The sequence below is a fragment of the Lutra lutra genome, chromosome 11, assembly GCF_902655055.1.
Source record: "Lutra lutra chromosome 11, mLutLut1.2, whole genome shotgun sequence".
NCBI lineage: Eukaryota > Metazoa > Chordata > Mammalia > Carnivora > Mustelidae > Lutra > Lutra lutra.
Genome location: NC_062288.1, coordinates 20722824 through 20734879, shown reverse-complemented (window position 1 = coordinate 20734879; position 12056 = coordinate 20722824). Strand labels below are relative to the sequence as shown.

Here is a 12056-nt window from a genome sequence, read left to right as displayed (position 1 = left end):
ACCTAGGGCATTTAGAAACCAAAAGAGACAAAAGAGAAATGCAACACCACTTAATTTCATACCATTTTCTCCAACCACTAGCCAGTGATCTACTTTTTCCAATAAGAATATTTTAGACACTTGCTCAATTTTTTTTAAGTCAAGTTGTTCTACTGGGATAAATCCAAAATAATAGTTTCTTTAAATAAAACAAAAACATAAAGCTTTTTAAACATAACCAACAAAAATGCATCCCCCAAACTGGATTAACATAAAACTCAAGAAATACATATATACTGACATAAAATTGTGTCACAGAACTAAACAAAAGCATTTAAAGAAATTAAACTGCTTGATTTTTACATGACATAATTCAACATTTAGAAAATAGAAAACTGGTATTAGAGAATTATTTCCTCTCATAAATTGGGAGTTTCACTTAAGAGAAAATCATTAATTAAAATATCATCATAGTTTCTAAATTCTTTTCCATAACACCGTTTGCTGACTGATGCCATCTTTAGTATTAATTTCAGTATCTTGATTATTAGTAATCAATTAAAGAAATGTCTCTGGTAACTGTCTCAATACTTCCTTTGATACCTTTAAGTTGTGCTGGATCTATGTCATCTTTCTGTAACTTTTCCCACTGTGAACTGAAAGAAAATAGAAGAGCAATAATGGTTTGAAAATGTATGAAATCAGTATACTGTACTTAAAAGAGTCCTAGAAAAAGTAATTTTTTGGCTTAAGAAAATAATCAATTTCCTTATAAAAAAGACAACACAGACATGCAATGTACATGTCTGTGCCTTAACAAAACCATTGAGGGAATATTAAAACAACACAAACTTACATATCAATATCCAGATGTTAATTTTTTAATCTCTTTTCCTGATCATTATTTTAAAGTTATCAAAAAGTACCAATAAATAACATCACCTATCCTTCAGTTAAAACTCCCAATGCTCCAGTTAGCATATTAAATGCAATTGTTATACACTATCTAACTCCATAACAATCACTCTTTAAAAAAAAAAAAGAGGGGCTCCTGGGTGGCTCAGGTCATGATCTCAGGGTCCTGGGATTGAGCCCCGCATTGGGCTCTCTGCTCAGCAGGGAGCCTGCTTCCCCGCCTCTCTCTGCCTGCCTCTCTGCCTACTTGTGTTCTCTCTGTGTCAAATAAATTTAAAAAAAAAAAACAAAAAAAAAAGATTTTATCTATCTGAGAGAGAAAGAAAGCTCAAATGGAGGAGAAGAACAGAGGAAGAGGGAGAGGCGAGCTCCCCACTGAGCAGGGCACCCAATGTGGGGCTCAATCCCAGCACCCTGGGATCATGACCTGAGCCGAAGGCTAATGCTTAACCGACTGAGCCACCCAGGTGCCCCTACATAACAATCTCTTAAAATAAGTACCATTACATCAGAAAATTGAGGCCCACAGGTTAAGCTGCCCAAGGACACCAGGCCAGAGCTAAGACCTGAATCCTTACAGAATGGCATTTCATTTCCACTGCCCCTCTCTGATCTTACCTGCAATTAAAACTACTAAACACCCTCAAATATTATTAAGAATATGAAGCCATGATATGACAAAATTCATTAGGAAACACACTATAGTGTAAGGAAAAAGACTGCCCTGAGAGACGTTTTAGCTGTATGACCTTGAATAAATCAATAATCTTCTCACCAAAAAATAAGGCAGTTAGATGCAATGATCTCTAAGAACCCTCTCAAACTCTAACTCAGCTCTTAAAATACCAATTTAAAAATAAATGCCAGACCAGAACTAAATATCCCAAATCAAACTATGTATTTTTTTCAAAACTGCAAGCAGCGCTGAAAATTATGGAAATAAAGGCATACCTCATTTTATCATGCTTTACTTCACTGTGCTTTGCAGATAGTGCATTTTTTTTTTTTTAACAAATTGAAGCTCTGTGGCAACCCTGCTTCAAGCACATCTATCAGTGCCATTTTTCTTACAGCAACTGCTCACTTCATGTCTCTTTGTCACATCTGGGTAATTCTCATACTATTTCAAATTTTTTCATTTTTATTATTTCTTATGGTGATCTGTGACCAAGTGACCTTTGATATTACTATTCTAATTGTTTTGGAGGTCATGAAGTGCACCCACAGAGGACAGCAAACTTACCTGCTCCATTGACTGGCCATTCCTCCATCTCTTCTTCTCCTTGGGCCTTCCTATTCCCTGAGACACAATTATATCGAAACTGGGCCAATCAGTAACCCTACAATGGCATCTGAGTGTTCAAGTGAAAGGAAGAGTTGCATGTCTCTCACTTTAAATCACCAGCTAGAGAATATTAGAGCTAGTGAGGAAGTCCTGTCAAAAGCTGAGATAGACCAAAAGCTAGGCCTCTTGCACCAGTTAGCCAAGTTGCAAAAGGAAAGAAAAAGTTCTTCAAGGAAACTGAAAGTGCGACTCCAGCACACACACAAAACAGTAAGAAAGCAAAACAGCCTTGTTGCTGATCTGGAGAATATTTTAGGGGTCTTGGATATGGGATATGAACAGTGATATGGACAGAAGATCAAAACAGCCAAAACACTCCCTTAAGCCAAAGCCTAATCCAGAGCAAGGCCCTAATTCTTCAATTCTATGAAGGCTGAGAGGGGTGAGGAAGCTGGAGAAAAAAGGTTTGAAGCTAGCAGAGGTTGGTTCATGAGGTTTAAAGAAAGAAACCATCTCTATAACATAAAAGTGCAAGGTGAAGCAGAAAGTGCTGATGTAGAAGCTGCAGCAAGTTCTTCCAGAAGATCTAGCTAAGATCATGAATGAAGGCGGCTTCACTGAACAAGAGGTTTTCAGTGTAGGTGAAACAGCCTCCTACTGGAAAAAGATGCCATCTGGGACTTTCATAGCTATGGAGCTGACTCTCTTATAAGGGGCTAATGTAGCTGGTGACTTTCAGTTGAAGCTAATGCTCACTGACCATTCCAAAAATCTCAAGGCCCTTAAGTATGATGCTAAATGTACTTTGCCTGTGTTCTATCAATGGAGCAACAAAGCCTGCTGACAGCGCATGTGTACAACATGGTGTACGGAGAATTTTAAGCCCACTGTTGAGACCTACTGCTCAGAAAAGATTCCTTTCAACATATGACTGCTCACTGACAATGGACCTGGTCACCCAAGACCTCTGAGGGAGATGGACAAAGAGATTCATGTTGTTCTCAGGCCTGCTAACACAATATCCATTCTGCAGCCTCTTGATCAAGGAGTCACTTCAACCTTATAGTCTTACTATTGAAGAAATACATTTCTCAAGGCTAGAGCTGCCAGAGATGGTAATTCCTCTGACAGATCTGAGCAAAGTCAATTGAAAACCTTCTGGGGGGGCGCCTGGGTGGCTCAGTGGGTTAAGCCGCTGCCTTCGGCTCAGGTCATGATCCCAGGTCCTGGGTTCGAGCCCCACATCGGGGTTTCTGCTCAGCAGGGAGCCTGCTTCCTCCTCTCTCTCTGCTTGCCTCTCTGCCTACTTGTGATTTCTCTCTGTCAAATAAATAAATAAAATCTTTAAAAAAAAAAAAAAAAGAAAAAAAAAAGAAAACCTTCTGGGAAGGATTCACCAGTCCAGATGCCATTAAGGACATTCATGATTCACGGGAAGAAGTCAAAATATCAACAGTAATAGGAGTTTAAAAAAAGCTGATTCCAACCCTCAAGAATGACTTTGAGGGATTCGAGACTTCAGTGGAAGAAATAACTGCAGAAGGGGTGGAAGAGCAAGAGAACTAGAATTAGAAGCGGAGCCTGAAGATGTAACTGAACTGCGGCAATCTCATGACAGAACTTTTTAATAGATGAGGAACTGCTTCAGATGAACAATGGAAGGGGTTTCCTGAAAGGGAATTTGGTTAAGATGCTAATGAAGATTTTTGAAATGACAACAGAGGATTCAGAATACTATATAAATTTAGTTGTTAAGGGGCACCTGGGTGGCTCAGTGAGCTAAAGCCTCTGCCTTTGGCTCAGGTCATGATCTCAGGGTCCTGGGATCAAGCCCCACATCGGGCTCTCTGCTCAGCGGGGAGCCTGCTTCCTCCTCTCTTTGTCTGCCTCTCTGCCTACTTGTGATCTCTGTCTGTCAAATAAGTAAAATCTTAAAAAAAAAATTTAGTTGTTAAGGTGACAAGAGGATTTAAAAGTACTGACTCCAATTTTGAAAGTTCTACTGTGGGTAAAATGCTATCAAACAGCATTACAAGCTACAGAGAAATCGTTCATGAAAGAAGAGTCTACAGATGCAGTAAATTTCACTGTTGCCTTAAGAAATTGCCACAGCCACCTCAATGCTCAACAACCACCACCCTGAGCAGTGAACAGGCATCGACATCAAGGCAAGACCCTCTGCTAGTGTTGGGGCCAATTTCATGTTAAAACCTGCTAAACTCCTAGGGCCTGCCTGGGCCTGCTTAGCCAGAGTGACTCCATGTTGCCTAGACAGCTATTTTGTTGCTTAGGTAGCCATTTTGTTGTTTAATAAACGCCTCAGCAGTTAGTGATATCGGTTCCAGGTAACCACTGCTAAAACACACACCTAAAATAAGGCCAGGCAGGTAAAAGACATCTAATCAGCCAAAGCCACATACGTAGAGGTCTGCGGTTGTGCCCTATAAAACTAGGCTGTAAAACCGAGGGGTCGTCGCTCTCTTCGGAGGCAGCCCTGGCCAGTCAGAGACGACTTCTAATGCTTGGCATAGAATAAAGCTTTACATAACTTTCACTTTGTCTCAGTCTCATTCCCCTGGCTGGTCAGTCTAACTTCTAATGCTTAGCATAGTATAAGGCTTTGCATAACTTTCACTTTGTCTCAGTCTCGTTCCTTTGATAACGGACCCAACACTAGCCCCAAAAAAAAAAAAAAAAAAAAAAACCAAACAAACAAAACAACAACATTGCAACTCACTGAAAGCTCAGATGATGGTTAGCATTTTTTAGCAGTAACATATTTTTTATTAAGGTATATGTACACTGTGCAGTTTTTTAAGATAAACTACTGTACTCTTAACAGATGAGAGTACAGTGTAAACTAACATATATGCACTGGGAAACCAAAAAACTCATTTGACTCACTTTATTGCATTATTATTTTTTTTAATGGCAGTAGTCTGGAAGAGAATCTGCAATATCTCCAAGGTATGCCTGTACAGCAATATGGGAAATTCTGACATACTACAAGTAACCTTGTGGAGAGCAGAGCTAGCACAACAAGCTGACTTTCAAAACAGATCACTTCCTCTACCTTATAATTCAATATTGCTTCACAAATTATAAGGCATTTTCACATCCATTACTTCTTATAAATGCAAATAAAAATAAATTTTTCATTTACATTGTTATAACCCAGACTTTGAGGCAGTTTAAATTGGTAAGAGTTTCTTATATAGCAATTACCCATTTAACATTATTTACACTTGCAAAACAAGGGGATAAAATGACATCTTTAATGAGAAGAGAGGAGACTAACATTTATGTCTCTTATGAACCCAGTTCTTAAGATATTCCATTTAATATTCATGAACTTATAAGACAGAAACATATCCTTTTTTTCCCCCTTTTTTTACAAATGACAAAACTGAAAGAGAAGTTAACCAACACAAAGCTTCTACGTGGTAGAACCAGTTTCAACTGAGATCTAACTAAAAAGTCTATCCACCGGCACCTGGGTGGCTCAGTCCTGGTTGAGCATCTTCCTTCAGCTCAGGTGATGGTCCCGGGACTGAGCAGCACATCAGGTTCCCTGCTCAGTGGGGAGTCGGCTTCTACTTTTCCCTCTGCCCATCCCCCTGCTTGGGTGCGCTCGCTCTCTCTCTCTCTCTCTCTCTCTCCCTCTCTCCTCCTGTATCTCAAATAAATAAATAAAATCTTCTTTTAAAAATGTGGAACAAGGTCTTTTTTTCACTTCTAGAAAATCTTGGATAACAGTTTTAGATCTTAATTCAAATCCATTGTTTTCATTCTTTAGGAACTCCAATTACACATACATTGAATCTTCTTTGCCTATCACATTTATTAGATTCTACTTGATTATTTTTACCTCTTTATTTAGTTTTGTCCTCCTGGTTGTTTTCATTCTTCTCTTCAATATTCTTTTTTTTTTTTTAAGATTTTATTTATTTATTTGACAGATCACAAGTAGGCAGAGAGGCAGGCAGAGAGAGAGAAGGGAGGAAGCAGTCTCCCCGCTGAGCAGAGAGCCCGATTCGGGGCTCGATCCCAGGATCTTGAGATCATGACCTGAGCCGAAGGCAGAGGCTTTAACCCACTGAGCTACCCAGGTGCCCCTTCTCTTCAATATTCTTTATTATATTCTCAATTGAATCTACTCTCCTTTGGATATCTTAAAATTTCATGTTCAAATGAGGAAATTACTTTTGCTTGAATTCCATTCCTGAGTTTGGTCAATTTTGTTTCACATCCTCCTATTTTTCTATTCTGAGTTGCTGAATTTCTGATCTTAAGTATTTTTTCCTATTAGAAGATGCTTGTTTAAAATTTAAAATATCTTCCTGTGCTTTATTTTGGTGGGAAGGGAAAAATTCTTATCAGCGAAAATTTTTTTATTCACATTTTCTATTTCTTCTTATAATACCTTTTTGTGGATTTTCTATTTATACTCTCTTCATTTTGAAATGCCCAGCGTTTGCTTGGATCAGCAAACAGATGATACTATGAATGCAGGGGTGAGAGGGTTTGGGATGGCTTAGTAGAGTTCTTGGTTCTAAAATGCCTTCTTCTGTAAAAATGAAGTGCATCTTCTTTAAAACATAGTGCCTTTTTGAGGGGGAGGGATTGGCTTATCTTCCGATTTCGTCATTCTTTTTTTTTGTTTGATAGGGGTGTGGTGCCATGGCTATCCTAATTTCTACCCCTTGCTTTTTTATTGACTACCTACCTACCCTTCAAGGGATACCCTCAGCTTCCAAATCATCTTTCTGTCTTCCCTCAAAAACAATCCTTTAAAACAACAACAACAACAACAACAACAATCCTTTTCCAAGACTACCATGATAATTCTTGCCATACATACTCTTAAAACACTTCCTTTTGATTCTTTAGTAGCCAGTGCTTTAACCCTCTGGGTCCCACTTGTTCTCAATGTTTTCCCACTCAGGGCCAGACTCTCATCCAGAGGTGATTTCATCTGTCTTTCTTCACAACTAGTGAGCCCATCCTCTTCTTGCAGTCACTGCTTAACATTTTACTTCAGCATGAGCTCAGGAGCTGGCTCCACTGGCTTAGGCTGTTTCACTAATTACACATAAACTGAAGTTTGTAGTCAACTCCATAGCCTCCCAGTTATACTGCAGACAGGAGTTATGAGTGATTTTATCTCTTCTCCTTATTGATCTTGTGGAGAAAACTGGATTTACATGCATGGCCATGACTATCCTATGAGAAACTCTAAGTACTTTATTATGTAAAAATCATTTTAACAAGCATCCAAATTTTTCTATCTTTAAAAGAGCAGATCACAAGCATTTCTATTCTGTGACTTCCAAAAATCCTCATCAAATGACTTTTATTATTGAAAAGTGGAATAACAGTATCTTTGTAATGTTTCTATTTATTTAAAAACTACTGAATTGGGCTCTTGGGCAGCTCAGTTGGTTAAGCGACTGCCTTCAGCTCAAGTCATGATCCTGGAGTCCCGGGATCAAGTCCCGCATCAGGCTCCCAGCTCCATGGGGAGTCTGCGTCTCCCTCTGACCTTCTCCTCGCTCATGTTGTCTCTCACTGTCTCTCTCTCAAAAAAATAAATAAAATCTTAAAAAAAAAAAAAAACAGAAAACTATTGAATTGCTCCCTGAATTATAATCTAATCAATTAATTAAATGAAAAGCAAAGTTAGTAAAGAATAGTAGTTACATATGGATATTGGGGAGGGCATGTGCTATAGTGAGTGCTGTGAAATGTGTAAGCCTGATTATTCGCAGACCTGTACCCCTGCGGCAAATGATACATTATATGTTAATAAAAAAAAAAAGTAGTTACAGATTAAGGTATTTATGAGAGAAAAATGATAACACAACCAACCAGAAAGTGAGAAAAGCAGATCGTGTTGTTGATATTTGTAACTGAGGCTTAACCTATCACCTGTAAGGCAATGTATTATTCATAAATCGTTCTCACACACTTTAAGTCTTGGAAAGACTATGAGAGGAGGGAGCTGAGGCCTAGGGGTAGAAAATGGCTGAAATAGAAATCAAAACCCTATTCTTCTCACTATATGCCACCACATCTCCTGAGCAGTTTCACTACTATGAAATTCTAAAAGCAGACAAGTGCAGACTTAGGATTTGATTTACACATTGCTTTAATAATCAAGTTTTCATTAAACCTATTCAAATACCTAAACCAAATATAAAAAACAAAGCTAAAGCTGATTTTCCTGTAGCATTCCAGACCTAAAGAAAGTTAGCAATTGTGAAATAAATGCCTTGCTTCAAAGTGTGTAACATACTGGTTAAAAATTGTCTGTCCTTCCCAAAATAAGAAGAAATGATTAAAAACTCATGAGTTTTTTCCTAGTGTGAAGAAGGTAAAGGAAAACATGTAAACTTTAGTAGACAAAATATCTACATTAAAAATAGAAATATACACACTAACAGAAAATTACCTTGATATTTCCCTGAGATAAACAGTCTGCATGGCTCTCTTCAAATGAGGTTCAATATTTCTCCAGAGTTTGCGAGTATCGCGTTCATTTGCTACCCCAAAGGGGAGAAAATTTCAAAAATTCAGATCTTACAGAAATTGTTTCAAAACAAATATTAATAAGTAAAATTACACAATTACCTTCTCCTTTAACCACAGGTTCACAATATTTAGGAAAATTAAGTACTGCCTATAAATGAAGGGAAAAAGAAGAGAGAGAGAAAGCACTTATTCACCACAAATAGGAATTATTTTCCAAGTACAATGTTAATTAGAATGTAGGTAATTTTACTTCAATATAATTACTCAGGTAAAATATTATTATAGCTTATTACAATAATAAAACAACAAATATAAAAAATGATAGTAAAACAACATACAAAATACTCCTGAATTGCCTAAATCCTGCCTAATATATTAGCCTCTAGATATAAAGTAATGGAGCAAAGCATAATTTGTAATTTTAGTTTATAATTCTGTCATAAAGGACCATAAAACATACAATACCACTAAATTTAACCTGTTACTTTCCAAGGTCTGAACATTTTCACAAATCAAACATTATCTCATTCAGTACAATTCAAAATTATGAGACTGGCACCACCACCTAAGACTACTGTAAATGCAAGTTCTTGGCACCATGCCAGGCACACACGATCAGAACCTCTAAGAATGAGATCCAGGAATCCACTTTAACAATCTCTCCAAGAATTCTATGTGTTCCAAAGTCTGAGAAGCACTAACTAATCAAGATTATTTATTAGTTTTCCATGAATCAACAGGAATTCTACCAAGTAGTTCAAGCAAACTTATAAAAACAAGCTGCTGCCATTTATTAATATTAACTTGATCACAAGTATTTCATACTGAAATGATTCCATAATGAAGCCTGGGGGTAGACAGAGGTAAATATTCACATATTAACTATCCAACCTCAAATCTAGAAGGTGAGAGAGAGCTGAGAACTAATCCTTGAAACAGTTTTTCCTATTTTACTTCATAAAAAGCAACAGTTTAGGGCAGAAAAATCTTCAAAACTCTGTTCATATTAAGTGTAGAGAGGCCAACTCTCTGAGCTTAGTTTCAGGTTTTCAGATCTAAACACTGCTTAATAACAGTGAAGTCACGATATCAGAAGTAACTGGTAAACAACTTGGCGAACTGCTTTTTTTTCTTGGCCAAACCATTAAAATACATGTTTAATCATTTACAAATAGCAGTAAAAAGTAATGAAGATAACTTTAGGAGACAATTTTCTCATTTTAATTCAGTAAATTCATATCTTCCCCATGTCATTCCACAAGAACTTGTTGAGTATATAAAGCTATAAGATTATGAGTACCCATAACTGTCCAAATACAATCTCGGTATTTAAGTAAATCATAAATCCTAGCCCTTACAAACAAGGGAAATTTGACAAAATAATATGTCCAAATACAAAATACTTTTCACAACTTTGGCTATTAACATTCAAATGTGCTCTCTAATATTATACCCATTTCTCCTATATTAATCCTCAAATATAAGCAAATCTTAATTCCCTATATATAGGATTATTTACACCAAAATCTAACTTTAGGACCATTGATAATTTAAACTGTCCTCCAAATTACCCAGAGACTGGAAATGAAAAGTCTGCTAATAAAATCACAAAAATAATTCCAAAGCCCAAGCAAAAATAATTTTTAGAAAATTTTTTGATATAATAAATTTCTATTCCCACTGAACATTCCCCCCATGTATCTCCCCATTATTCCTAAACTTGTAAGTATATATTTTACTCTTACCTCAAAAAGGGGATGGGGGCAAGACAGAGGCATAACTTTATTAAGAAATGACCATGTGCTCAGTAAGTATTCATGCTCACAACAGGAGAAGCTTAATTATCAAGAGTTAGTTATGGCCACCTGTTATCTCACTTATTCCTGACAATTGCACGTTTATTATGCCCATTTGTTGGCCAAGAAAGCAAAATATAATTTGCCTATAGGCACAGAGATTCCAGTGCCTGAATTCATGATCATGATCTGTGAGATGTCCTGGGAATTTATTTCTAAACCAATAAGGGCATTAAGTTATCAAAGCCTGACCAAGGTGAAACAGAGAGACTATTTCCCTTATACAGCAAAGAAAAACTTGCATTGCTTTAAGAGGCCAAACAATCCATTAGATAGGCAATTTAGGAAACTTTCAACTCTTTCTCAGTGAGATTTTCAAAGAAAATTCATTATTCTACTTGAAATTATTTGTTAAAAAACCATCTAAAAAGGGCACCTGGCTGGCTCAGTCAGAAAAGTGTGCCCCACAATCTCAGAGTCATGAGTTTGAGCCCCATGTTGGGTGTAGAGATTACTAAAAACAAAACTTAAAAAAAAAAAAAGATACATGTATACTATAGTAAGCAAAACTCTAGGATAGCCCCCCAAGACTGCCAGCCCCTGATATATATGCATACCTTCTCTCATTATTCAATCAAACATTAATTTAGGTACTGCTATAAAAGAATTTTGTAGATGTAATTAAAGTCCCAAAGATAGTCCCCAAAATAGAGATAATCAGATGAGTCTGACCTAATCACAGAAGCCCTTCAAAAACAGAAAGTGTTCTCTGGCTAGTCACAGAAGTCAGAGATTAGGAGTATAAGGACTGAACAAACCCTTGCTGGCTGGTGGATGGATAGGTATGTGGCAAAGAACATAGGTGCTCTCCAGGAGGCCTGGGACTTGGCTGACAGCTGGCAAGACAGCTTCAGACCTCATTCTTACAGCCAAGAAAACCTGCATTCTGTCGAGTCTGAACAAGCTTGGAAGCTATTTTCCCTAGAACTCAAGATGAGAATAGAGTTTAGACAAAATTTTAATTTTATCTGATATCCTGAGCAGAAGCCAGCAACAGTACCTGGATTTCTGACCTACAGAACTGTGAGCTAATAAATGTGTAGTTTTAAGCCACTAAATTTGTGGTAATTTGTTACACAACAATAGAAAGCTAAAACACATGTTCAAGTACAAATATAGAAACATATTTTAATATTCCAAGGCCACACAGAAATAATTTCTGAACTCTTTTGCCTTTTTAAGAATGCCTACATTTCATCTCTGAAATATTAGAGATATAAAAATCAGAACTGAGAACATCTGTGTTAACATGATTTAATCAAGCAATGGAGCCCTTATTATATGCATTAACTCATTTAATCCTCTAAATGAGCCTATGGGGTAGACATTATTATTATCATCCCCATCTTACCCAGAAGTTAAAGTATGCTCCCAATCTCTGACTTCCCCTTCTTTCAGCAGCCACAGAAAACTCTCCTTTTAAAGTGCTCATGGGATTATGTGATACCCACCTTGGTAACTGTCCTATCTTAAAACAGGATATACTGGGG

General features: G+C 37.1%; 1 protein-coding gene and 1 long non-coding RNA gene across 5 annotated transcripts in view; both read right to left on the bottom strand.

Moving 5' to 3' along the window:
* ORC5 (origin recognition complex subunit 5) overlaps positions 1-12056 on the bottom strand; it is a 92345-nt gene that overhangs the window by 50775 nt on the left and 29514 nt on the right. For all 4 annotated transcript variants that reach the window (XM_047694830.1, XM_047694828.1, XM_047694831.1 and 1 more), the window contains exons 7-9: positions 8810-8858; positions 8631-8721; positions 583-635 (exon numbers count right to left, since the gene is read on the bottom strand). In XM_047694830.1, the coding sequence (XP_047550786.1) occupies positions 583-635; positions 8631-8721; positions 8810-8858 (193 nt within the window). The remainder of the gene's footprint in view (positions 1-582; positions 636-8630; positions 8722-8809; positions 8859-12056) is intronic.
* On the bottom strand, positions 1905-3948 carry LOC125080757 (uncharacterized). Its single transcript, XR_007121465.1, has 2 exons — positions 3559-3948; positions 1905-3334 (listed from the first exon to the last, which is right to left on the bottom strand). It is a non-coding gene; the product is annotated as an uncharacterized LOC125080757 (long non-coding RNA).